The sequence below is a fragment of the Hippoglossus stenolepis genome, chromosome 9, assembly GCF_022539355.2.
Source record: "Hippoglossus stenolepis isolate QCI-W04-F060 chromosome 9, HSTE1.2, whole genome shotgun sequence".
Classification (NCBI taxonomy): domain Eukaryota; kingdom Metazoa; phylum Chordata; class Actinopteri; order Pleuronectiformes; family Pleuronectidae; genus Hippoglossus; species Hippoglossus stenolepis.
This window is the reverse complement of record NC_061491.1, coordinates 24,883,001-24,910,784: the sequence shown is the minus strand read 5'-3', so window position 1 is coordinate 24,910,784 and position 27,784 is coordinate 24,883,001. Positions and strand designations below refer to the sequence as shown.

The 27,784-nt window shown below is 42.6% G+C and overlaps 2 protein-coding genes and 1 long non-coding RNA gene across 3 annotated transcripts; 2 read left to right on the top strand and 1 right to left on the bottom strand.

Annotated features, from left to right (window-relative positions):
• The first annotated feature begins 270 nt into the window (after window positions 1–270).
• On the top strand, window positions 271–8,850 carry rnft2 (ring finger protein, transmembrane 2). The gene is made up of 10 exons (XM_047341508.1): window positions 271–421; window positions 519–596; window positions 1,420–1,937; window positions 2,048–2,124; window positions 2,787–2,887; window positions 3,207–3,360; window positions 5,611–5,760; window positions 7,124–7,189; window positions 7,306–7,407; window positions 7,951–8,850. Exons 2-10 carry the CDS (start codon window positions 550–552, stop codon window positions 8,083–8,085), a joined length of 1,350 nt encoding a protein of 449 aa, XP_047197464.1. The 5' UTR covers window positions 271–421; window positions 519–549; the 3' UTR covers window positions 8,086–8,850.
• Window positions 8,851–8,898: 48 nt separating this feature from the next.
• LOC124852502 lies at window positions 8,899–11,504 on the bottom strand. The gene is made up of 2 exons (XR_007032981.1): window positions 10,813–11,504; window positions 8,899–9,735 (listed from the first exon to the last, which is right to left on the bottom strand). It is a non-coding gene; the product is annotated as an uncharacterized LOC124852502 (long non-coding RNA).
• Window positions 11,505–11,602: 98 nt separating this feature from the next.
• Window positions 11,603–27,755, top strand: fbxw8 (F-box and WD repeat domain containing 8). The gene is made up of 11 exons (XM_047341502.1): window positions 11,603–12,200; window positions 12,466–12,570; window positions 13,630–13,794; window positions 14,077–14,165; window positions 16,246–16,403; window positions 16,551–16,747; window positions 17,341–17,559; window positions 22,914–23,041; window positions 26,215–26,391; window positions 26,771–26,887; window positions 27,268–27,755. Exons 1-11 carry the CDS (start codon window positions 11,748–11,750, stop codon window positions 27,431–27,433), a joined length of 1,974 nt encoding a protein of 657 aa, XP_047197458.1. The 5' UTR covers window positions 11,603–11,747; the 3' UTR covers window positions 27,434–27,755.
• Window positions 27,756–27,784: the final 29 nt, after the last annotated feature.

Sequence of the window (27,784 nt, the reverse complement as noted above, 5' to 3'; positions counted from 1 at the left end):
TAGCTAACCCATGGTGCAGGCTGGGTCACTCAGCTGTGGTAAACACGTCTCAGCGGCTAAGCTAACATCACAAAAAGCCTGCTTAGTTGGAACTGCTAGCTAGCTGCCGTTAGCATTAGAAGCTAAACGCTGCTATTTTTAAAACAAGACAAATAAGCTGCAACGAAGTCCAGTGACGCGTTTTCGTGTCGTTTACAGGGAAAAAAATTAAAAGTCCGGTTTCCAGCGCCTGTGACGTTCAGGCAGCGAAGAGCCAGCAAAACACACTCCCAACGCGGAAGTGGTTCGGCGGGATTGGGGCCGCTGATTGGTCGGATACCGCGCACCGCGGTGACGTCATACAGGAAGTGTCCGGCTGCAGACAAGGCAGCTTGTTTTAACGATGAGGAGAGACAAGGAGCGATTCACGAAACCGATTCAGGTAAAACATTAAAACACGTCTTTACAGATTAACGCAAGAAAACACACACACACACGCGTGAATAACATATTGTGTTATCGGTGATGTGTGTCTTCAGGGCTGCACCATGCGGGGATGAGCGCCGGGCCATGCAGAGGAGACACAGCAGCAACACGGATGGCATGCCCTCTGAAAGGTGGGTCAGCTGGATCCTCACAGGGCAGCTGCTCATTCTCCTCCAGCGGGTTTTATACTAGAGAGTTAGTGTCATGTGTGAAGCTTCTGTCCTACATTCACAGTCTGAGGCGTTTCTCATGGGCTTCACCAGGGATAAGATAAGATACTATAGGATAAGATAAGATGAGATAATATAGGATAGGAGGATAAGATAAGTTAGGGATAGGATAAGATAAGATAATATAGGATAGGATAGGAGAATAGGATAAGATAATATAGGATACTATAGATAAGGTAATATACGATAATATACGATAGGGTAGGAGGATAGGATAAGACAGGATAAGATAAGATAGAATAGGATAGGATAAGATAATATAATATAGCAGGATAGGAGGGAAATAATATCGTAGGTAGAGATAGATAAGACAGGATAAGATAAGATAGAATAGATAGGATAAGATAATATAATATAGGAGAATAGGATAAGATAAGATATGATAAGTCAAGATAAGATACGATAGGATACGATAAGACCTGTATTGATCATCCATTGAGGAAATTCACAATCGACGGAGCATCACAAGGGAAAAATGTTGTAAGAAATAACAATAGAAAAACTACATTCAATGAAAATGGGAATACTACAAGGCTGCAATAAAAAAAGATAAGGATAAAGGTTGTGTAATTGAGTTCCCTTCCAAAAGAAATGTTTTCCCAGTTTGGAGCTAAAGAACCTGACCTCAACTCTATCAAACACCATTGTGGCTGAATGGGAGAAAATCTCTAAATCTTCCAGACTAATAATTTTTTTGGCATCCATCTTTATTCTCCCCATTCAGGAGCCGAAGCCAAACTCTAGGATCCGAGAGCAGCCTTGATGAGGGAGGCGTCTTCGACTGCCTGAAGCCCGACTCAGTCTCCTCCCCCCAGCAAATCTTCTCCGGCCTTGTGGGTGTCCCCTCCGGTTCTGTCTCCTCCGCCCAGTTCCAGGCAGCCGGCTTAGTCCTGGGCTCTCCCCCTGAAGTTTTTATCCAGATGACCGCATCATCCAGAGAAGAAGGGGGCCCCCACCGCTCTGAGGGGGGATCCTTTCTCTCTCGCCCGCCGCAGCACCACCATCACCACCACCATCACCACTTCCACCACCAGGCGCTGCAGCACAGGACGTCCTCTCTGCTCCAGCAGGCCGCCACGTCGGCCGGCTCGGAGAGGCATGGCTCCAGGGAGGAGGGCCAGGAGGACCCGTCCACGCCGGCCCCGGCCCTGTCCGAGCTGAAGGCAGTGGTCACCTGGCTGCAGAGGGGTTTCCCCTTCATCCTGATTCTGCTGGCTAAAGTCTGCTTTCAGCATAAGCTCGGTACACCAGCCTGTAGAGCAGATACTAGTGCTACTACCAGTGTCTAGTTGTGCACCACTTACAACTCACTAGGTCTGGTTTAGTGATGATGTTGCTTCTCTCCTCTGCAGGTATCGCTGTGTGCGTGGGGATGGCCAGTACATTCGCTTATGCCAACTCCACATTCAGGCACCAAGTGTCATTACGGGTAAAAGAGAAATACAATATTGTAACTGCTATAACTGATATTTTTTCAACGTTGACAAGACTTGTGCTGATACTGACCCTGACGATGAGTCCATGTTGTAGCGATAAGAACTACCTACAATGCCATAGTTTCATTTGACGAGTACATTGACCGTGTCCCCTACACTAACATGGAGGAGGCAGGATCTATGACATATACTGCAACAGTTGTAATTTACAAACACAGAGGGATAAAATCACAAAATTCCCATCTTACGATCAATCGTCGACATTAAATATCTTTGAGGCGAACCTGGTAATTGGCTGAAAAAGGAATGCATCTGAAAAGTTGTGTTAATACTTTGTTTATAGCAACAATATACACATTTCCCCCTCGACACGGGAAGTCTTTCCTCCCATAGTCTGATGGTTTTGTGTTAACATGACCACAACATAATATTAGTGGATATTCTGCGTAAAATGATCCCCAGTATACGTCATAAATATGTTAAGGTTTGATTTGCCTTCCCCTTAATTCATCAGTTTCTTACCTTGTACATATTTTATTTAGCTGTGCTGCTCTCTAGTGTAATGCACCAGACAGTCTTGCAAAAAATAGCATTTAATTGCAATTTTAAATTCAAAGTAATCCATTATTATAATGAGTCTGTTTTGTTTTACCAGGAGGAACGTTCTGTTATTGTTGCTCTTTGGATCTTAATGTTCCTTTCAGGGAATATATTCTATATCTACTACACATTCAGTCACGAGGAGCTGCACAACAGGTACAAGCCAAAATACAAGTGTGTCTTTTATTGTCGCTTTGTTTTTCTTTCCCTGCCATCTTATGATTTGGATTGATTCAACTTAATTAGGTTTTTCCGTTCATTCTCTGTTGTGCAAGTCATTTTGTTTTTACTTCCATTTCCTTTAGGGAGTCTTTCTCTTCTTGTTTGGTCTTGTCCTGTGAGTATTTTGTGTTTAATTTCATTGTTTTTAGTTTTTCACTTCATGTTTAACATTTGTTTTGCTGTTGTTGGTCGTTCAACCATCCTGAGTGAAAACAACAGATTCTCCAATATTCTCCAATATTCTCTCTTCCAGCCTTATATTTTCCAAGCCCAACCTCAGCAGCTTTGACTTCTTCGACCTGATTTGGGCTGTGGGCATCACTGACTTTGTCCTGAAGTATTTCACCATCGGCCTGAAATGCTTCGTCCTCTTTTTGCCCAAGATTCTCCTGGCGTTCAAATCCAGGGTAAGAAATCCTCATTCATCCCTCTGACCCTGAGCACATCCACAGAAAATAGGTTGTTATAAACATAGTAATTAATAAAAGTATAATAATCTAAGATAAAAATCTGTGGATTGCCCCTTTAAAATGCAATTTTGACTGCCATAGATGTTGTTTTTCAGGCTAAACATTAACTCGGTCACAGAAAAGTTCACAGTCGAAGTTGTGAAACTTTGTTCATAATTTACGAAAAAGGAAATTTGCTCAGCCATGATGAAATGCTCCGCAGAGTGAAGAAAGTGCTGAAGGGTCACAGTGTGAAACTGTTTTGTATTCATAAGGTTTTAAATGGTCCCTCCTTAGGTGAGCTTGTGCATGTCTGTGTGCATTGTTCTGGCCCGAGGCAACAGATTGTGTCTGGAAACACACACACACACGCGCACACACACACGCATGCATTTAGACTTCCATACAGATACAGCCCTGGTGTGTGTGTTTGTGTGTTTGTCGAGTGACGGGTTACAAAGTATTAGGATTAAATTTTCCACTGATAAACAGACCTACAGGCCTGTCAGAACCACGGCAGCCAGCAACTGAGCTCATTCGCCCTCGAGAGGGTTGCAGGGGTGAGGTCATCCCTCCCCGGAGCTCGACCATTACCTGTACCCTACACACACACACACACACACACACACACACACACACACACACACACACACACACACACACACACACACACACACGCACACACACACACACACGCTATATATGCTATACACACAAAGAGGATTTGATAGCTTCCATAGGACACATGTTGAGTTTTAGGAAGTCTCAGATTTCATTTCAGAGAGTCTCTTCTGAACTCGATGAAGTCACAATCAGTCATAATAAACCTGTCTTCTTCATTAGTGCATCCAACGAGTGATACACTAATGATCCTACGTCTGCAGTCAGCACGAGTCTGCGCAACACAGCCACACACACACAGAAGTTCCATGACCTCTTAGGCTTGTATTTACTGTTTGTTTTTTAATCTTATTAATTACGTGTGTAAGAATATTCATTGCTGAATTTAAATTTTCATGGCTGGAAGTTCTTTCTTTTAATTTGTGGTGATTTTGTACTTTGTCTGTTCTATTGGCCTCAAACATAGACTGTTTGCAAAAATGGTTGTAGACACCTGAGCAGAAAAGGAAAAGATGGATTAACAAGTGATTTCTGTGTTGATCAGGATATGGAAATTGGAGCTAACATTTTAAAAACTCAATTACATCCCCCACCCAGCCCCAAAGTAAAGATGAAAATGTAAAGTTGTGTTATTGTGCTGTGGTGGAGGAGATTAAGCGATCAGACAAAGTAATGAAACCAAATAAGTAGGAAACCACTCAGACACGGCCTGAAGTGCAGCTTACTCAGACTCCCTGGCTCGTGTCCAAGCTTCAGATTTGACTGTTTTTGCGTGGGCGTGATGGGCACTGTGGGATACGAGGCCGAGGGGACAATAAGGAAGATGAATTAGCCATGAGCGGAGGTCTTCCTCGCCTACCAACCTGGCTGCCCGTGGTTCTTTACCCACAGTCATCAATCTTTGTCAGCTGCCATCCAGGAAGTCATTATGCAAGCTGGGATGCCACGAGACCAACGGGGAATCAAGTTTGCCTTAATTTCGGTCGCCCTCTGGGGTTTTTTTTCAGCGTCCCAAATCACTTAGCGCACTTTGCGGCAGTGCGGGTCTTAGCGAGAAGTTGATTTCTTCTCTGTGATTATGGATGGGAGGGGAGGTCCTTTAAAGGCAGCCAGTGAGGCCCCCGTAGGGCTGGGTTTAATGTGGGCGCTGGGTAGCAGGTGGAAAGAGCCGCTGCCAGTTTCCCTTGCAGAGTGGGGAAATTGCCTGTACCGCTGTGAAACTGTGGAGCTCTGGACAGCCGCCATGTTTGGGCTGGAGGCGTGCTGTTTTAAGCTTTTAATACTGCACTGCTCTTGACTAGATAGAAGAGTACCCCGAAGCTGTTCAGCTCTTTCTGCTTCTCGGACTCTCAGTGAGTGGATCAGAGAAAGAACACGTTGTTTATATATTTTTATTTATTTGAAACTTGGGTCCAGTTCCTTTCGGTTTTGTAGTTTCTCCTTCAAAAACACTGCCTTTCCAAATAGTAAAATATTAAGTTGGCACATTCACATAACTGCCATCTGCACATGGACACACAGTTTGATTAACGCTTCTAAAGGGGCCTCAGCAGCTATTCTAGTTTCTAATTGTGTGTGTTTATCCAGGGTAAGTTCTACCTGCTGATCGAGGACCTGAGCCAGCTGTTCAGGGCGCTGGTGCCCATCCAGCTGTGGTACAAGTACATTATGGGAGAAGACCCGTCTAACAGCTACTTCCTGGGAGCCACGCTCATCATCATCTACAGCCTCTGCAAGGTAATCACAGAACAATGTAGGCACAATTATCTCACCAGAAACATGGCAAGAATGGCAGAAGTCAGAGTAAGACTTTCTCTGACAACTGTTGGAGTAAAGGTTTGAGTTGAGAGAACGGAAAAGGAGAAACCAGAATGGAGAGTGGAGCTACATGACAGTGAGGAGTTCAGAAGAATCATTCGGAATCGTCCTCTGGTGACCAACATCTATGAATATCTTCATTCAGTTTAGTTGTTGTCTCGCTGTGGAACATATGAACTGAGTTTCCCAAGACAATAGATACAGTGAAAGCTACTGAGTAAACTATTAGTTCTAACATTACAGTACCTTAGGTCATTCCAATAAATTAAAAATAACTTGGGGCTGGGTTTTGCACACAGGAAGTTGTGATGTGTCAAAAGTGACGCACATTGATAAGTATGGTCACCTCACCTCAGCTGAGGGATCTATGGAAGATTGAAGAAGACAGGAAACCCACATTGAGGTCACAGCAAAGTCACTCATCAAAGAGGAACCTGAAAGTTCGTTTAGGCCCATGAGTTAGTTTTGAGTCAGTCACACCATTGTGTGGGCGGCAGATATAGTGAAACTGTTTCAGTGGAACTTGGATGAATGAATCTCTGAAGGATGCAACAGTCATTTATATTTACACACTGTCATATGTTTTAAAACGTGTGTTCACAACTGCAGTTCGGGCTTTTTTTAATACACCAGTGATTCAGCGGATGTAGTGGTTGATGATCAGCTGAATGGGGGTGTGTCTGTGTTTGTGTGCGTGCTGAGGTGCTGCACTTTGGTGTCTTCCGAGATCAGGCCATATTATTGTTATCTCAATATGTATCAGTATGTATACATCCGCATTAATAACATTGTGATTGCTGTAGTTTAAGTATCTTGGAGCTGTCGGACACTTTTGCTCCAGACTGAAATATCTGAGCAACCATCCGGTGGTTTGTTAGCTAACCTGGTTGAGCAGGTGACGTTAGGAGACTTGAGTCGTCTGGAGCGTCCACAGGTTCGGTTCTGACTCGGCCCTCGGCTGCATGTCTTCCCCACTTCCATCTCACTCTTTCACACTTAACTCTGTCTATCAATACAGGCTTAATGCAAATAAAAAAAATACGGAAAATTTACAACTTTCCTGTGGATTGCCATTAAATTTCTTACAGATTTTCATGGTCTCCAGAGGTTGAATTCATGCTGATTTCTACTATTCTCCTTATTTATCATATAGCACCTCCACGAGGTTAATATTTGTGGTTTTCAGGAGTCCCAGCAGCTATTGGATGGATCTATGCAACATTTTGTGCAGTTGTTTTAACTCTTTAAATTTTGATCTAACTTTGTCCTCTTTGTTTTCCAGTCCTTTGACATCTGTGGACGTGTATCAGCCATATGTAAAGCCGGGGCTGTGCTTTGCAGCTCCCAGGTCAGAGCTCGTTTTAGCTATTCCACATTTGAGGACACACAAACAAAGATGTGCACAATTTTCATTGAAGGTTTTAATAAATGTTTGATTCTTAAAGTTGTTGTTTATTCATCCAGAGTTATGGAGTGAGGGCCGGCAATCAGCAGTGCAGCGAGGCGGGGGACGTCTGCGCCATTTGTCAGGCTGATTTCAGAGATCCCATCGCCCTTCTCTGTCAGGTAAAGAGTTGGTTAAACTGATTAGAGCAAGGTGAAGAATTAGAAACAAGATTAAAACTGAAATTTTTAAAGAACATAGGCTGAAAGATTGTGTTTACTGTTCTCTCTGGTTGAATGTTTTTACTCTAACCTCTGTGATGTGCACCTGTAACCACATCTTACAGTAATATCATGGTGCACTGACACGCTGAAGTACATATACAATGATTCCTAAGGTGTAGTTACAAAACTCTTATGGCAGAGAAATGTGTGAAGCTTGATATTTCACAGTTTAAACATCAACAACTTTATTATAAATAACTGTAAATAAAATACAACCAAATATATAAAACTTAGAAAGAAATTCTTTGTTTATTCTGTGCAAGAGCAACTTTTATATCGGCAAACATAAACGCTGATACTGATAAGTTTTTTGAATATTTAGCATCCAAACAATAAATGAGCCGGGCTCTAGTATCATCTACTGAGTCTGTAACAATCTATATTTTGTGCCAAATCGTTAACTACTGATTTTTAGAGAGAGCCATTATGTTGTTTGTGCAGCACGTGTTCTGTGAGGAGTGCCTGTGCCTGTGGTTCGACCGGGAGAGAACGTGTCCGCTGTGCCGCTCCACCGTCATCGAGACCATGCGATGCTGGAAGGACGGCACCACCTCGGCTCACTTCCAGATATACTGAGCCGTGACCGCGTGATGGATGTGCTCCCGCAAAGACGCAACTGTGCCGTGACACAACGAAGAAGATGGTGTGTCGTGTTTCTCTGTTTTGGTAATTCTTAAAATCAGGTTTTAGCACAATTGCAGTAACACACACTGCTTGTGGTGGTTTTGATCGTGGAGGCGAGTTGAGCGTCACATGAAGCTGCTGGTAGGAGCCACGTGCGTTAACAAAGCTGTGCTGTTGTGGCATTAGTCCCATTTATGTGTACATGTTGATTTAGCCCCTGTACATTTATTTTACATTTTAAACATGCTAAAAGAGTTGATTTGTGTGGCGATAATGTAAATAATCACAGCAATCACAGATTTGTTGTTATTCTTTTTGATTTTGTCGTGTATATATCGTGCCTGTATAACTTTCTTTTTTAATATAATTTTTGTTTGGTATATAATTTAAATGTCAGCGATATTTATTTGAATAAAAGGGAAATGTCTCACAAAAGATTGCAAGTAGAAAACAACATCAAACATTTGTTCCACAAGGTTATTTAGATATTGAGTAATGAACATAAGGTGGTGTGTGATTTTTTTTTTTAAATATCCTAATCAACAGTTCATTGTACTTGGTGCAGATAATGAACAATTATAATTTCCAATAATGTTCACTTATTCACTTAGTGGGAGTTCACGTGTGAAACTTCATTTCATCTGTGGATATTCTTAACATGAGTAATTTCCTTTAGAATAATGTGAACATGTTTTGAATTAAAGCACTTTAGCTCACTGTGTCCAGCCCACTTCTTATCCAACTGTAACGACACCAGCAGAGAACTTTATTTCAGAAAGACTTTTATTATCTTTGACTACTTAAAAATCCATATGAAATATTCAAGAAGTATAAATAACACACACTTTATAAAAGACATTACACGTTATATCAGAGAAAGCTTATTTCCAGGAAATCACAGACAGCATCAACAGTAAAGCTTCCAATGCACAGGTCCTTTATCATAGAAAAGCCACTTAACACTGCCCCCAACAGAGAACGCTAAAGAATAAGAACATGTGTAAACATCATGTAAACACTGTAGAAAACACCCATAGAAACATTCATCCTCTCATATTATCTACACTTGCACTTACAGTATAGCTTATGTAGAAGGTACAGTGCATGAAGAGGCTCGGGTCTATTTCAGTGCAGTTTATTTTCAGGATTGCACTAATTTTAGCTGTAGATACACTTGAATCAGTTCAAACCCTTTTGTGATGAATGCACTCCCGCTGTGGGAGGCAGTCCTATTAGTAAGCTTTTCCCTCCACTCTACCAGGGGAGGATTACATCACTGTTTCGTAACCTGCAGGATGACAGAATGGGAGAGAGGCGCAGGGGGCAGGACGCGCAGCTCTCTGACTGACTGCAGGGCTTCAGCGTGTCAGCTCCCTGTGAGACTCTTAGTGCACATCCACAGTGGACCTGAGTAAGTCTGCGTGACACGTGATGCTCCGTGTCGGACACTGAATCATTGGACCCTGCTTCATCCTCCTCTTCCTCCTCCGACAGTGTGTCATTCACTGCGCACATCTTCCTGGACGGCATCCTCCTGCAGCCCTTTGCTTTTAGTGCAAATGGTGTGAGCCCGCTCCTCGTGCATGGTCCTAAAGGCACCATCTATATGAGATATAATATATAATATACATTAATTGACATAAAGCATCTAAGAAACGTTTTTAATGGTGTGAACAAACATCAGCTTCTTATTCCTCTTATAGTGTGTATCACAGGATAAATAGCATCTTTCAATAAATGTTTTCATCCTTTCAACCAAAAGGATGCAAAATATACTTCCAACAGAAACCTGACCACAATAACAACATTACGGTTATAAACAGATGCACATATAAGGTATTTTAAGATAAAGTAATAAAAGCAAAGTGAGGACAAAACAGGTGAGTGGTGGAGGAAAACATTTACTATTCCATTAAATGTGAATTTAACCTATTAAAAACTTAGTTTGTCTGCAGTTTATCTGCATAATTGACGTTATTATGACATGAAGTTTTTTATTTAAGTTGCCAAGCATCAAAGTGCTGCATGTTACATGTTTTTGAGGGACAATTTTTTTTGTCAACAGTAGATGGATTATGATTAGTTATGATAATTGTGAATTGGAAACAATTACACCATTTGCCAAAACAGGGTAAATAACCCAATTTCAAATGTACCTGTTGTTCACATTATTTTGAATTTAAGTGTGTTTCATTCACAGTGTTTTCTCCCTGATGAGTCATACTACTGTTGTATGAACATACAGTATTTTATAACTTTTAGTAACATATAAATCACTCTTTTATTAAACTACACATTACATTTCATATAATTTTGCTGACGCCAACCATGAGGGTACAAACCCAGAACAGCAAGAACCATGTAAGTACATTAGCTTCAAAAAATCCAAACCACAAAGTGCTAAATGTCAGAGCAACTATTTTTGGAGTTATTTTATTATTATTACACATTTCATGCAGTTTATCCAATAACCTAGAAAATCAGGTTTCCTCAACTTACACAACAAACCTGAAAAAAACACGGATGACTTTTTATATAGTTGACAAATTCCCCTCGATTTATCTATATCCTACACTTTAGTATTAAATTAACCTCATACAGCCAAAATGATTAAATAAACACTTTATTAATATTATTATTATTATTACTATGAGTCATGACCTGACAGCCTGAACTCACCTGTTGCTGCTGTCGCCGCCTCGCGCTCTACAGGTGTCTCCTCGCGACCAGCAGCACGAGCACGGTCAGGTGCAGGGCCGTGCGCAGGAAGCTCCTCAGGTGGCCGCGCCCGGACACATCCAGCCCCTCCGCCCGGGCTCTGTCCCCGGCTCTGTCCCCGGCACTGTCCCCGCAGCCGCCGGCCGCCCTTCCCTTCTCCAGCTGGTCCCCGATCCTCCGCAGGCGCGACGCCAGCAGCTGCGCCAGCGAGCAGGGCGTCGGTGTGCGGCCGCTGCAGGTGCAGTCCCCGGGCAGCAGCAGCGGCTGGTCTATGGGCAGCCAGCACATCCTGTCTCCTCTGTCTCTCTCTCAGAATATCAGTCTGAACGAGCCTCCTTCTCCTCTCTCATCAAACCTCAACTGGGTTTCTATTCCCCCCTTTCTCTCCCTTTCTCTCCCTTTCTCTCCCTCTCTCTCTCTCTCTGTCCCTCTCCCTCCTGTATTATTCATTACAGAGTCACGTGATGTGGGGTTTACATCATCTTTTCCCAAAAGAGACACGCGACGGTTAACTGTTGGATCTGCTCTGATCTGGGTCTTTTGTTATGAGCGGGGACATTGTCTCTTCTCTTTGTCTCATTTATTTATTTATTATTTTCCAACATGACTCCACATACACACATCTGCATGAAACAAATAAATATCTTCATTTATATTCATAGAAATCACCACAAAACACGGTGTGTGTCCAGCCTATAATAAAACTGCGGAATAAAAAACGGAGCGGAACTTTAATTCGGCAGCACTCTGTCGCTCCACGGACTGTTTATAGAGACGGACATCTGTTGTTTTGGCGACAGGGCCGAGCTTCAGTTTTCTTTAATCTTTTATTTGTGGCTAATAAATCACGTTTTAACGATTTATATCAAACTGACGTTATGTTTTGTTGACGAGGAATGAAGGACATGGCCGGGGACGAACTTGCTGAGTTCAGGGAGAGTTGGAGACAAGAGCTAACGAGTAAAACAGGGGAGCAGCGACCTGTTGGTGTTGTCCCAGGTCAGTCAGGACACAGGGACTCGAAAAACAGGTATTTTGAAGATTTGAAAAACCTCAACAAGGCCTGTAGTCCGGAGGAAGACGGCTGCACCGAGGATGAAGGGTGCACGGCTGGAGGAGGAGGAGAAGCGGCGGCAGAGACAGAGGAGCAGCCGGAGTATGTGTCCATTGCTCGGAGTCTGCTGGACGGGAGGACCGGTCCTCTGCTGCACAGGATCCAGGAGGAGAGGACACGGAGGAAGAGACAGTTTCACAGCAGGACCGGTGTCTGCGGCTCGGCCCCGAAACAACAACAGCAGCCTCAGAGGAAAGTGAAGAAAGAGCTGGTGGATCAACTCATTCAGGACCTGGTACGATGAAGATGATGATGATGAGTTATGGATGATATTGATGAGGATGAAGATGATAGTGAGGGTGATGGGGATGATATTGATGATGATATTGGTGATGATATTGATAATGAGGATGATGGTGATGATTGTGATCGGTATGATGAAGATTACAATGATAGTGAGGATGATGGTGATGGGGATGATGATAATAGTGAGGTGATGAAGATGATGATGACGGTTGACCAGTATCTGCTGAGTACGTTGGATTTCTTTTCCTTTGCAGAATGAAGTCGATGACATTCCCTTCTTTGATATCGAGTTGCCGTATGAGTTAGCTTCAAAGATCTTCCAGTATCTGAACTGTACTGAGCTGGGCCGATGTGCACAGGTAAGCTGCTATAATAACAATAATAATAATACTAATAATAATAAAGAGAGAGGTGGCAGGAGAGCTGCTGGTGTCCCTCAAACCACTGGTGCTCATGGAAAGCAATAATATATCTATTATCATCTTTGTTTCTTTTTGTCTACACCCTGATGAAAGCATGAGCCGATACACGTTGGTGTATTTTAATGCTTCAAGCCATTTAAATAAAGGCCTTTAACATTTTTCAAACCACTTTGAGGGTCTGGACCTGGATTCTTCACGCCATTATTTTTGAAAGTTTTCCTCTAATACGATACTCATAAGAAAGCAGAATTTCTTGTCTAACTGTACACAGTTTTGAAAGGTGCTGTATGAATAAAGTTTAACACAGACCACACAAACCACAAGAGCTGAAAAAGCATATCTGTAAAAATGTGTCTTTAAGAGAGATTTGAAAACAGGATAAGGAGGTTTGTCCTCAGGGAGATTGTTCCACCGAGCAGGAGCCCTGGCAGAGAAGGAGCATTCAGCCGAGACTGTGGATTGGTGTAGAGGGCCTAAACTTTAAAAAAAATTATAGAAAGAAGTGTCTGCAACTGAAGGGCACGAGTCTCACACTAAATGAAAAACTCCATAAGGTTGTCAGGCACCCTATTTTTTGCTTGATAACATTCTGATGAAAGTGTTGAACAGATGCAACAATCTGCAGACAGGCAGTTGTAAAGCAACTGCTTTATACCAAATCCTCATACTAAACGTTGTCCCTTCGATTCTGTAAACTCATTACAATTTGTGCAACTTTCTGATGTCATGTCTCAGGGTTCTAGTGAAGTCTTTAAATTTCTGTAAACTTGCACTTTCCCAATTATGCAGGATTGCTTAGGGCGTCTTAAAAACCGTATGTGACTTAATTTGGTATAGATTAGTAAATTAAATTTCGTGCAGCCGATCCACAGCGCGAGGTGCACGGAATCCATTTGGCAGCTGGCCGTTCTCGTTAAGCACGAACCAATTAAGTGATGCAAGAATGTAATGTATGCTGACTCAATCCCCTGTCCCTCTGCCCAAATCTCCTCCCAGGTGAGCAGGGCATGGCGAGTCCTTGCAGAGGACGGCGTTCTGTGGTTCAAGATGTGCACGGGGGAGGGCTATCATCAGGACGCCAGCGTGTCCGACTCCCCCTGCTGGAAGAGCACACTGCGAGACTGCAGGAACTCGGCCAAAACCGTGCGCTCCAACTGGAAGGTGGGCTCGAGGTCTTCTACTCCAGTGAATCTGCCACTTCATTACCCAAATACAACACGAATCCAGATGTATGTCTGGGACAATTAGTGCACAGTTTACCTCACATCACACGTTTACAGTACATTGAGCTCCATGCTGTTTGACTGTAATGTGTGGCTCTTTATTGTTTTGTACAATAAGCAGCAGTCACATAGGGATTTTAATATATCAAATACTTCTGCACACAGGTGACAAAACAGTGATGTGTTCGAATTCCTATATTATCATATATTTCTTGTGTAGAATCGAGTGGGATCTATCAGCCAGTTGCAGTTCGAGCTGGGCAAGGTGCTGTGTGACGTCAGCTCCTGTGACAACTTTGTCTTTGCCGGGTGAGTTTTTATGGAATTATAAAAAAATGCACAGGTCACTTCTGACATCATCTGCTCATGTACTCTGAATTCATCTGCCTCGTTAGTCACTCTTTATTAAGTCATATAAATCTAAGCATGTAAATAACCAGAGTCTATAAATCTTCAGTTTAATGACTGTTCCATATGTCACATTTAAACTGATAAAATAATCAGTTTGAGTCATTGCCGATCAGATTTATTTCATTTTGTGATTCCGGTTTCAGCTGTTTATGCATGAAGTCACGGTTTGTGTATTTTTTTCCCCTTCTACTAATGGCTGTAGTAATTTGAGGGAAGACTGTACGAACAGCAGCTAAACTAAACCAAACCTGCGAGCGGAGACAGTGATAGATTGTGCGTGGCCCTCAGGAGCCCAACAGACGGCCCACCAGGAGACGGGCCTCATCTCCAGGGAGTCATGTGATTAGATTCCCATCAGTCTTTGCTGCGTCTCATTGGACAATTGTACACACTGTACCAAAACAGTCTACGCACAAAATAAGAAACCCACTTTGCTAAATGTGCTTTTAAGTTCCTTTCTTTATGTCGTAGCTATTAACAAATTCACAACATCAATACTTTTCCCATTATTTTTTACTTTAAGGGTCATTTATCTCAGTGAAGGTAGTGGAATCTGTTTAACGAGAAAAGAATCAATAGCAGTTAATCAAGAATGATTCGATTGTGTTCAGAAAATCTTGTTATAAAATCGGTAGAATGAGATTTGGCATTTAAGAGGCAACAGGAGACGATCAGTCATTAACTCATTAATTAATTATAAGAAGTTGCACAAAGTTTGCTTTTATTCGTGCATGTTTTATTTGCACGTGAAAGTTTTGACACATTTCTTGGATTCAGCATCATCATCCTGTGGATAATTGGCATTGAGGTGATGCACTAATTAAGTGAAAGTGTGTAATCCTATTGTTTACTTCCTGCCGGATTCTGAGATGCCAATCACACGCACACGCACACGCACACGCACACACACACATGCACATACAGGCGCCCACATGTACACCCTCTGTCACACACTCTGTCACTGTGTCACACGCTCTGGCTGCGAGGCGGATACTTGCTCAGACATGATGGTATCTGTGGAGGTGGTAACGCCGGCAGTTTGTCGTCTCCCACAGCGAGAGCTCATTGACTCTGGTTTAGAGCGAAGGAGGCGAGGGGAGGGGAGGGGGGCGGGGGGGGGTCGGTCGAGAACAGACTGGAACAGGAACCCGTCGGGGGGGCCACGGGGTGACTCTGTTGTTACTTGTGGATGCGAGATAAAGACGCCAACACGAGATGAAGTGAAGTGAGGGTGTTCGAGAACAGCAGAAGGTCACAGTGTAGCGTGTAGAAGAACTGAAGCTGGATCAAACTTGACTTCTGACTTCGTGCAGTATTTTATAATCAATAAAACGATAGCACAGTAACTTCTGTCTGTGTAACTGAGGAGCTGGGCGACCTCTGTTGACCTCTGCTCTTCACACTGTGGATCAGTGGTTGGACTTTGAAAGAAATCTGTTGCCTCCAGGCTCAGAAAGGTCTCGTTCTATGGAACATTTACTGAAGTTTGAACGTTCTGCTCAAAGAAACAGAAACTTTAAGTTCATGCTACAGGAAGTAGAGGAAGCGATGAAAGGCCTTTGAAAGGCTCAGTTGTTTTAAGCTTTATCTATCTATCTATCTAAGTACTTTCATTATTACTAATCTGATTATTTATTGCTAATTATTCATCGATTATTTGCTTCGTCTCTTAAATGTCAGAAAATGCTCATCACAGTTTTCCAGAGCGAGTGTTGTGTGTAAAGTTTGACAAATACTGCCAGTATGTGAGTTAAAAAGTTGTGTAACCTTGTGCTTAATGTATATAAGATAAAATTAATTGACACCAGTTCAGAAAATCTGTTAAAATATATGTATTATACAGAATTTAAAGGTTAAATCTTCTCAAATGCAAAAAAAGAAGTCTAAGTGAGTAGAGGCGGAATGTGCGAGAGGGGAAATGATTCAGTGCTGAGAGGATGTGTTGAGTGTGACTCAGTGTTTCTTGTGTGTTTCTCAGGTACACGTCAGGTGACGTGCGGCTGTGGGACACGCTGCACTGGGACTCTAACGCCTCGTACCTGAAGCCCAACAGCCTGTCAGCGAACACGGAGCCCAGACCTCATGTTCTTCACGTCCAAGTCAACAGCACCGTGGCTGCTGCGGCTTATGAAGATGGTGGGTGTGTGTGTGTGTGTGTAGAAAGACATCACAATCACAAGTGAACAGTGGCCCTGAAGTGCAAATCACAACAAATCAGAAAATACAACGCTATTACCTTTTAACAGAAAAGGTCTAAAATGTATTCCACTGTGCTCGGTTCAGGCTGTGTGGACCTGTGGAGCACGGAGACAGGCGGGGAGCCCATCCACCACTACCAGAGCCCAGGAAGGATCCAGGCTCTGGCCCTGAGCCCCGACAGCCCCGTCCTGGGCTCCGCGGCCGGGCCTGATGTTCGGCTCGACTGCGCAGACGATCGCGGCTACTGGAGGACAATCTGCCAGACTCGGCTCCCGAACACTGTGAGTCGCACAGATGAATTCCTCATGCGACTGAATAAATCCATACTGATGTGTTATTGTTTTAATTAATAGGTTGTGATTCACACATTTTCTTCTTGTGACTTTCGTTTGAAAATGTCTCGGTTTATGTGAGAAATAATGAAGGAAGCATTCGACAACCTTGACTGGTTCCATTGTGGCTTTAAAGTTTCTGGAAGGATGATGTGGGAATGTTAAAATGATTCAATATTTATTTGACCAGAGCTGACTTGTTATAGCTTGTCTGGTTAAAAAAAAAACATATTTCTTTAACAGTAAATGAAATATTTTTGGAGGTTACTCTGATATTTGGACAAAAAATTGAAAGATGTCCCCTTGGGATTGTGGAAATTGTGAAAACAGTGGCATTTACTGTTCATTGTAAAAATTAAACAAATATTTGATAAGGGTTGGAAACTGAAAATATGTATAATAGATATTTGACTTTATTTCTGATCACGCCACATATGCATAAAAAGAGGGAAACTGAGTTAAATTGTTGTATGAGAGCTCTTTACGTGTTACTGCAGCATGATAGATGTAAACTGTTTGTCCACTGTGTGTGTGTGTGGCAGGTAGAGAACCTGGTCATGGTGCCAGGCCGGGTTCATCAGAGCCCGCTGGCGGCTCTGGCAGCAGGAGACACTGTTCACCTGCTCGACCCACGAGACGAAAAGCCGCGGACGCTCCACTCGGTCTATGGACATCCTGTCACGTGCCTGGATGCCTCCGACTCCCATGTTGCTCTCGGGGTGAAGCGCGCAGGCTGGACAATGCACGACGGAGGCAACAAGGTAAGTTCAGTGTGTGGAAACAGGGAGATATTGATTGATTGCTTGTTGTTGCACAATGTGCTACAAGATTTTAACTATTTTAAACTCTGCAACAGAAATAGTCTGCCACTGCCTACAATGGTCTTTTTGCTTATTTTGATGTTATCTTCAAATTCTTCATGATTCCATAATATGTACAACCCAAGCTAAAATGTTATGTAGTCAATAAATACTGAAATTGTTTTATAAATTTGAAATATACAGTTTCTTTCATCAAATGTTGCTAAAAAGCACATAAAACATATTCTCAGATTCTCATGGTTAGTAGCAATCACACAAATTCAATACGTTCGACACTTGTTAGTATTATATTAACAAATATAAACTATTATAAATATAATAAATATCCAGCGAGCCGGCATGGTGGTGCAGTGGTTCGCACTGTCACTTCACAGCAGGAAGGTTAATGGTTCAAATCCTTGTTCGCCCGAGTTCTTTCTGTGAGGAGGAGTTTGCATGTTCTCCCTGTGTCTGTGTGGGTTTTCTCCTGCTTCCTCCCACAGTCCACAGACAGATGGAGGTTAATCGGTGACTCTAAACTGACTGTAGGTGTGAGTGTGTCCCTGTGTGGTGGCGCTGTGATGGACATGCTGTACCCCCCCCTCCCAATGTCAGCTGACCCCTAAAGAATAAGACGAGAACACAGATGTACTGAGTTTTACAGGAGGCGGAAAACAAATGTGTGTTTCTTTATAAAAAGGAACTTGCAGCGTCATTCTAGTGTTAATTGAACTAAAAGCTGCCTCTGGTTCAAACAGTGTGACGATGATTATCTGCTTCATTGTGAACAGCACTCTCATATTATGAAGTAATAATCTAGTGTTTGTGTGTTAATGGAAGTGATGGAGCTGTATCAAGGCGTCTTTAGAGCAAACTAAACACAGAGAGAACTTTTCATTTAGTTTCATTAAAAGTTTCATCTGATTTGAATTTTGCACAAACAAAGATAGTTTCTTAAAAACACGTCATCTGTTTAAATGTAAACTGTGTCTCTTGGCAGTCACTATTACTCCGTGCCCCCTTAGACCCCCCTGGGCTCCCATTAGAAATGACTGTGATGTACCTGCGGGGGGGTTTAAATAGCAACAGGTTCACCTTGGGCCCTGCTCCTAATTACTACAACCTTGAAGTGTCCTTTAATAAAGTCTCGTTCCCTGAGCTGCATCTGTTTGTTTCTAATAATGTTGTGTTTCCAAGGACCCTGTGCACCTAATTGACTCTTGAGGCTTTACATAGAAAGAACAAGGAGCCCTGAGACAGACGGTTCTGTTGGGATCGTGAAGCAAATACGTCGAACTTATTACTCTTCGTCAAGTTATTTGTTGTTAATGTTAAAATGCCGAAATCAGCTGCGTCAAAACGTATCCGAGGATATTTTCCTCTTACACCATGTGTTCCTCAGTTTACAGTTGGTGCAGCGACTGGAGAGGTTTGCACCCATGTGGCCTTTTTGTGTCGAGCAGCGATCTGTGTTTTTGATTGACAGGTCTTCGGCAAAGCTGCTGTGGTGACATCACTCGTATTGAAAAATGAATTCTGCTGCAGCAAACGCAGATCCAAAGCACCACACGGTGGCCAGAGGGGAGCGTAGCACTGAGAGATATCAAGGCTTCACATAACAAAGATCTCAGTGTAATCACCTTTGTAACAAGATGAAGCTAAATAAATAAATACGTAAATAAAACCATTTTTCAAGTGAGAAATATTAAGTTAGTCAAGTAAAATTATACCTGCAATATTGTTTTACTGTGCTTCATATGCAGATGTAAATGTATTACTCAAACTATTCTTTGATTTAATATTTGGTATAATATGAATAATTCAATAATCAAGTAAAAATGTTCAGTCCATTTTTTATACCAGGTTCTCTTATTTGAGACCTAACCTTTCTGTGATATTAAACCACATATTGATTATTAATGAATGCTGATGATGTCACCTTAGACAATAGAAACTGGAAATTCTGACATTTTATAGATGAAAAAGAGATAAATGGATTAAAGATAATGAAAAGATTTAATAGTAATGAAAATACTCATTAGTTATTCCTCAGTTAAACTTTCATCCCAAGGATTGAAGTTTTATTTTTTTACAAGTTTTATGGCAGCAGCTGCTCATCCAGTCCTCAAACATGTGGACTCTCTAAATTACTGAATTCCCACATTGGAGCTGACACACATTTTCTAGTCCACTGTATTAAAGAATTATAAATATACGTTGCATTGTAGATTCAGTTTCTTTAAAACTTTATTGTTTCCATGGTGACGTGAGCCCAAACTCTCATATCAATGATATGAGATTAGCATGTGTCTCTTACTAATTAATATATTTTACAGATTTAATGAACCTGTCTGTCACTCTTGTCACACTTCAAACAGCAATTTCTTTCTCTAAACACGAGAAGTGAACGGCGATGCCAGACATTTTTTTTCTACGCATCCTTTAGTAAGAAAACATATGCTTCATTAAAATCTGTCAGAATGTAGGAAGGTGACATCATCTCACACCTTTCCTCTTCTCATATGAAGTGATTTATTTTCCTTTCCAGCATTTTGACTCGGATGAACTCGACCACATTGTCGTGTTTTAACTTGACTCAGACTCGTTGGTTCTCGCTGATTCTGCTGCAGCTTTGTTTTGTAAAAGCAGAGAGAGAGAGAGAGAGTGTGTGTGTGTGTGTGTGTGTCTGTCTGTTTGTGTGTGTGTGTGGTTGAAGCCAGTCTCCAGATCCTCATTACTACTCGCCTCGTTCTTTGCCAGTGGACCGGCAGCGCCCAGGCATCCACCCAGCTCGTGTCTGGCCATTCAGCACGAGCTGGCGTCTCCACTGTCAAACTGTCCGTGCGCTGTAGTGGATCTGCCACAGAGGGCTGCATGATGGATGAATGGTTGGATGTACAGTATATGAATATGTGCTACACTGCAGCTGTATGTCTGGACAGACTAATGTCAGTAGCACAGCAGAGATGGTGTGTGAGGATATTATGATGAACTCGGAGTCTACAGGTGGATGTCGGGATATAAGGGTTAATAGACTGTAATTTGATTCTATATACAAACAGTTACATCCAGAGTTTCCAGATGAGCGGCCGAGAAAAAGAGGGTCCTAAATACTCACTTCTCAGTCCTTTGAGATGAGCTGCAAAAAAACCAAATGACATGACGCCACAAACCTGCCTGTTGTTGTGCGTTTGGCCCAATGTGGTAATAATCTCTGTTTGTCCACATGGTCTCTGAACCAAATGTTGCTCTGACTCCGTGTTTGCTTAGACGTGGGTGTTTGTGCCTTGGAGAGCAAACAGTCTGCAGGTTTTACCTCAAACCGTTCGTTAGTTTCACCGGCGAGTTCCTCTGTTGGTTGGCCCACAATGGCTAACTTTGTTTTTCCATTCCTGGTCATTGATATGACATTTGGGATGAATTATAGGGTTAAAAAGTCAGAATTTTAGGCCTTAAAAAGTCTTAAATATGTTAAAACATGATGTACTAGGTCTTTTAGTTAGTTTGTAACGATATATCCGATATCCCTTCATATCTGTCGTAAATTTTACTTAAACCTGCAGAAACCCTGATTAATAGCCAAGTCAAATTCGACTCTTTTGCCAAATGTGCTCAGGCATCGGCAGCATGAAAGACTTTCCTTCCGAGCGCTGCAGTAATTGCCAAACATTTCATCTTTAAACAGCAAAGAGAGTAATTCCATTAACATCCCGGCACAAGCCACCATTAGAGTTCCCTTTGTCTGGAAGCCTCTCTGGGCCTCCAGCGAATGCATTAACGTAACGACTCCTCTACGGTGACGCTCGTGATGATTCTTCATCAAAAATATTCTGCTGCAGCCAATATTACAACAAAACAAATCTTTTGATTCCCTCAGTGACGTTAATTCGTTTTAGTCGGCAAAGTGGGCAGATATTTAATAAGAAATAATGATTCATTGACAACGGCAGCCTGAACCTCCGTCCCCCCCCCCGTCCACTTCTCCTCCGTTGTCCAAATCCTATCAAGCTGTCATTTCAAAGTCCGGTGTGATTTGGGCTTTGCCCCAGGGTGGTACACAATTAAAGCTCCGCTTGGCCCAAATCAGGGACACATAAAAACTGCTGGCAGCTCCTCAAGGCTGACATCATGCCTCGTCTTTCCTCTTCCTTCACATGTCTTTATCTCTCACTCTCTCACTTTCTGTCTCCCACCTTCTCCCTCCCTCCCTCCCTTCAATTTCTTTATGGTTTTAATTATTCAAAGACGATTTTTTTTTTTTGCCTGGCGGCCATCCTGTTTGCTCTGTCTCGTTTGGATGAGAAAACACCAGCCGCTAATTGACCAATTAGGCCGGCTCCAGATGACATCATTGTAACTTGCGGAGAAGAAAGTTTGTGTGCAGCCGTGGAGCCACAGGCGCTGATGTGCACCTCTGACTGCAGCTGAAGTTTGCCCTTCTGCTGAACCCCCTCCTCACTGAAGCTTAAATGTTTAAGTGTTGCTGTGCATTTAATTAACTGGCAAGGCATCACTGCAGGTAGTTATATTAGAGTGTTTAATGATTTATCATTGGCTTGTATCCAGTGTCATCACTTCTATCTCAGTGTCGTATTGTGCAGCTACAAAGAATAAGCAGGTAGGAATTTTGTTCAGGTGGAAACTAGAGTTTCAACTGATTTGAACTGGAGTTTGAGTGAGTTTCCATCTGTCTGATTTAATCCAAGATGATATTCTAAACCACTGCTGTGGCCGGTTGCTTCTGATGTGATCCAGCATTTAGCAGATGATGGACCTGATGCTAAAGTGAGCAGCTGTAATTTAAAATGGAAAAAAAAGGATTTAAGGGATATTATCTGAAATATATTACAACACTGAGCAGGAGATTTGTTTAGTGCCATAATGTCAAACTTCTAGCTTTCAGCTTTAATTTGAGGGTTTTTATGTCCAGGTCTGACAAATGATCATGATCTTTAAATTTAGGGCAGAGAAAGTATAAAGAGTTATAAAGTTAAAGTGATTATGGCCTTTGTCAATTAGGTTGTTCCTGTTTGTTGGTTTGTATTTCAACCAGGATTATGAAAAATCATACTAAACCAGCCTTAGCGGAGGTGTGAGCTCTCCTGAGCGTCGTTCTAGTTTGTTTATATTCAGTTCCTTTGCAGTGATGAATCAACATCAACAGAAACCTTAATTTAGTTAATTTGGTTTGTTTGTTCGTCAGCATGATTTCGCAAAAGCTACAGAACTTTTTTACACATAACTTGGTGGAAGGATGGGACAAGGGCCAAGAAAGACTTATTAATTCTCTTTTCACGTGTGTTCTCTCGTCTCAGATCCACATCTACAGCCTGGAGACGGGCAAATCCGCCGGGTGCGTCGGCAGCTCGCCGGGAGACTTCACCTGCATCAACCTGAGGGACTCCGCTCCTCACCTGCTGGTGTGTGGAAACAAGGACAGGAGGTAAAGACGCTTTCAGACACAGATGGACAAAACACGTCGATCGTGCACACGGGCTGAATCTCACAATAACGATAATACACATCACGAATGGCTGAATCTGAGCCAGGAACTTAAGATGGTAATAGTTTTCTCACAGTGACACCTGAAGCGGGAAGCTGCGGCTACTTGCAGCGTAAAAACAGGTGTTTTGAAAATGTGTGAGAAGTAAAGGCTTTGGTGCATTATTCACACGTCTCCGTCGGTGTTGCCTTGGAAGACAAAGCTTTGAATAACTCGGTGCAAAAGGAAAGAGAGGAGGCATTGAAATACTCAGATGTGCTGCGTTTTGCTCTTGAATGGAAAATGTTGCCTTTGTTACCTGGAATGCTTTAGAAGAAGAAAATCTGTCCATCTCGATCAAATCCGACAACACACGCGTGTCCATGCGCGTGTGCACGCACTTGCCACATCGCTAACCTGCCTCTCCAGATGAGGAGAAGACGCATAAAGGACCCATTCTCATCTATTCTGCCCTTGTTAGCGGGAGCGGCAGTGCATGAGCTGGCAGGAGAGGAAAAAATCCCTGGCACGTCCTCGTCCAAAGCCGCCCCCGCTGTGTCTATTCAACACCGAATCCATCTGGCTGTTAAGTAGTTGGCGTAAAGGACGAAAGACAGACCACATTATTTTGTTTAGTTTCTGGGTTTTTTTCCCCTTCTCTTTTTACTTAGCAACCAATGCGAAGACAAAACAATGCTTGGTTAAAGATGCTCTGTGACGCCAAAAGAAAAATGTTCGACATTGTTTTGATTCTAGAAGAAATAATTGAACGGCAGCATTTGAATGAAGAATTCAAATGGTTGTTTTCTGGCCAGAGCATCGGTTGAGTCTTTGTCCAACTGCTTTATGCTTTTGTGTTGTTTTTTTTTGTTGCTTTCTTTCTGAGAGATGTGTAGCTTTGTTCAGAGAGACACACACACACACACACACACACACACACACACACACACACACCCCCCAGCTTGGCTCTTCCACTTTGGCCCTGGCTGATGCAGAGCACAGTCGAGGACAAATGGAAATCGCTGATACTGAGGGACAGTGGGCGAGCTTGGCCGTCCAACACTGTGGCTTCAGGCCAGAGTCTAATACAGCCCTTCTTTTTGTCCAAATGAGTTTTGTCCCTCTGTTGTTTTTTTGTGTTGAGCTCCTGGGAGCAAGCGACGGGTCCTGATAACGGCTGGAACAAGGCCAGACCCGCACGGACGGGAAAGATGTGTGTTTATATTTCATTTACTGCCCTCAAGGGTCAACATTATAATTTGTCCAGTTCTGTCTTAAAGATTGAGGAGTTTTTTCTAGAGCCTGACTGACTTTTTGCTGTTCACATGTCTCAATACAACTTTAAAATGCCAGACGAAGGTTGGACACCACCTGACGACATCCCCTGCTGGTTGAAAGCTGCAGTTACAAGAATGTGAATGTAGAAGGAAGCATCCAGATGTTGATGTATCAGATCTTTTTTAATCTTCAACATTGTCAGGCGGGCTGTAGTGTTCTTCATCTGTCGTTGAATTTGGTTCATTCTTGACTTGGTCTTGTCCAGATCGTAGATTGCAGGATACAGGTGGATGTAACTGAAGTGTCTGCCGAGCATGAAACCTGAAACACAGTTCGGACAAAGCTGTCATTGTTCATTTCCACATCCGAGATGTGGAATCATTTTGAAGGTGATCTGTTTGAGTGGAAGAGTGGATTCAGCGAATCACACTTTTGCATCAAACATCCATCCATCCTATCTTATCCCTCCAATCCTTTGAGGGTCGGGGGCTGGAGCCAATCCCAGCTGACATTGTGCGAGAGGCGGGTTCGTCCTGGACAGACTGACAGTCTATTACGACACAGAGAGACAAACAGCGATTCTCAAACATAATCCTCTGTGTATGATGATAAACGTCTCGTCCGTCTGCAGGAAACTGTTCAGGAGTTAGACGAGCGTCTTCCACTCTTCTCTTATCACGCAGATCTTCTGAGTAATGAAGAGGAGTCTGGCTACGGACAGCTCACCGATGACCCAGTGGCCTCCAGCATTAGATTAATGGTTCCACTGGGTCTGCCAGAAATGTTCAGTCCTCATTGTTGAAATGTGCGCCTCCGTCACGTAAAGCCACTAAACACACAAACTGCACACAACAAGTCCACGGTGCCCATTTAGCCATTTAACTGTGATTCTTCTTCTTTTTTTTTAATTGGAGGAGGAAATGAAATCTGTGTGAGTCCCCGGAGTGAATTGGATTATGGTAATGAGGTCTTGGAAGAGGGTTGATCCTGGATAGAGTCATGTCCTGGATCCTCTCTGCTGCAATAAAGCCACAATGACAACAGATGGAGCTCAAGCTCCCCTGGGCTCGTGTTGCTCATGGAACCCAACGAGAAAAAAACCCCTGCTCTCATTGCATTTTATATAATAAATACTAACACAATTACGTATGACTCAATAACTGATAAAAATAAAGTAATCAGAGTAATCATAGAATAGCATTTAAAGCATCTAAAAGCACAAGTTATGAAGTGTTTCACGTAAAGGATGAGAAACAAATATCTAAATCTGAATATTTACTAAACTACTTATAGACAAAATTACATTAAATCAAAATGAATCAACAAAGATATAGTCTTTGGTGCCATACTTTATATCTTGTTCATATTTGTACAAGTTTATTGTGTGTGTTTTTGTAAAGTTAGCTCAGAGAAATGATGTGTTACTTTGGTACAGTCCAGGGTAAATAGAGCAGGAACTACAGTCTTCAGTGACACATCTGCTTCAGCCTTTATTTGTCTTCGGGCTCTCGGCTGGATGTTGAAAAGTTCTCGTGCTGCTTCCTTCTCAAAGTAAGAATAGTGTCCTTTTGTCTGTACATGAATGCACTCTTTGACAAACTGTCCTCTCTAGTGCAGTCTTGGTATGAGATCTCCGCCTCTGTTGGCAGGAAGTGAAACCCAAAATGACCACGCTTCACTGGAGATGACTGATACTATTGTCCTCACTTCACTTCTTATTCATCTGTTGTCTTCAGTGTGAATCACTCTGAAAACCACTTAGTGTTAAATTATCATGTTATCATCAAAAAGCTGCCAGTGACAACATCTAGAACACAAAAATAAGAAAACACGTGTTGTCCTGTGCCGTGTTTCAGGGTGAGGGTCTTTGACCTGCGAGCCGGCGACTCCTCCGTGGCGTCCCTGTACGCCCACCACCTGGGCGTGACGTCGGTGCAGGCAGACGACTGGAAGATCGTGAGTGGCGGCGGCGAGGGACTGGCGTGTGTGTGGGAGCTGAGGATGGGAGCGAAGCTGTGGGAGACGCACAACAGGTGAGAGGAGAGAAAAGATGTCTGATCTAACAGATCGGCTTCTGTGACTGTTTCTGTCTTATTGTCTTTTATTGCCCCAATTAAAATAGTCTCAGGTGAATGATTTGTTTATTTTATGGCGTCGCAAAAGTGATTCATGTTAAGAAACACAGCTTTCATGTAGGTCACAGTTGGAATTTATTACCACAACCACATGATCCTATAATCAAAAAAGGAATTTTGGAATATTGTGTAGACGCAGAAAGTTTTATATTGCTTTAAAAAAGTGCTATATAAATACAGTTTATTATTATTATTAGTGTGTAAGAAGTCCACCGGTGAAAAAAGCAGTGATGTGATGGATGTGTGTGTCCTGATTGTGTTGTTTTGCATCCTGCAGGCATCCTGTCAGGCATGTACGCTTCAACACGAGCACCCTGGTAACAGCCAACATCCCAGACGACAAGTCACCGCGGGGGGCCTGCATCACCGACGATGACCTCACAGCTCACCGCAGGTCACTGATCTCACTCCCACACTCTTCTTCTATAAAATCAAACAAAGGCTGTATAGTGTTTTAATCAGCTTTAGAGGTTAGTGAGCTTTCCTCTAGTTTGTTTTATAGGTTTGTTGTGTTTGTAAAAGTTCTGCAAAGTTAAGATGCCCACAGTCTGTGGTAAAAGGAGCTCCCCTCCCCCACAGAAAACACTGACGCTCCTGAAACACCTTGTCAGTGATTCAATACTTCAGCACCATCGTGAAGTCACATGATATCACAAAGCCCCACATTTGCATAATATACGCCCTAGCAGCTCGTCTGGAACGCCCCCTCTTCCACAGCCAGGTAAATCAAAGTGAAATAAGGTGTTCATGTTTTTTCTTTCTGTCATGCTTTAGACACCGGGGAGTCATCTGCCACTTTGACTTCTCCGAGGACGCGCTGTCCCAGGACCACATCCTGCCCATCTGCAGGTCCGACTACAACGAATCCGACGGCTACAACTACAACATCGGTCTGGCGATGCCGTACGACCGACTGTCCGGCTCCCATCCATCACACTGACATGCAGCTTCCCAAACCGTGACTCAGTGAGGGACTGAACAGAGAACAGACAGCTTCACATTTTATCATTTTGTCATTCTGCAGACTGGGTCCTTTAATTTTATGACTTTCCTTTTAGCGTCGTGGTCAAATCAAGCTTTGTAATATGTGCTAATGTGTTTATTAACTGTTGCATAGGAATTCTTTACTTGATTGCTGCACATGATCACAACCTCAGTAATCATTAGTGAAAATATATTTTTTAAATGATGTTTGGCTCAGTGGATTTTAATCAATGTCGCTGTGCAACATAAATACAAAAAAAAGTTATATTTGTACCTCATTTTGGTTAAATAATGTGTCAAAGTTTCA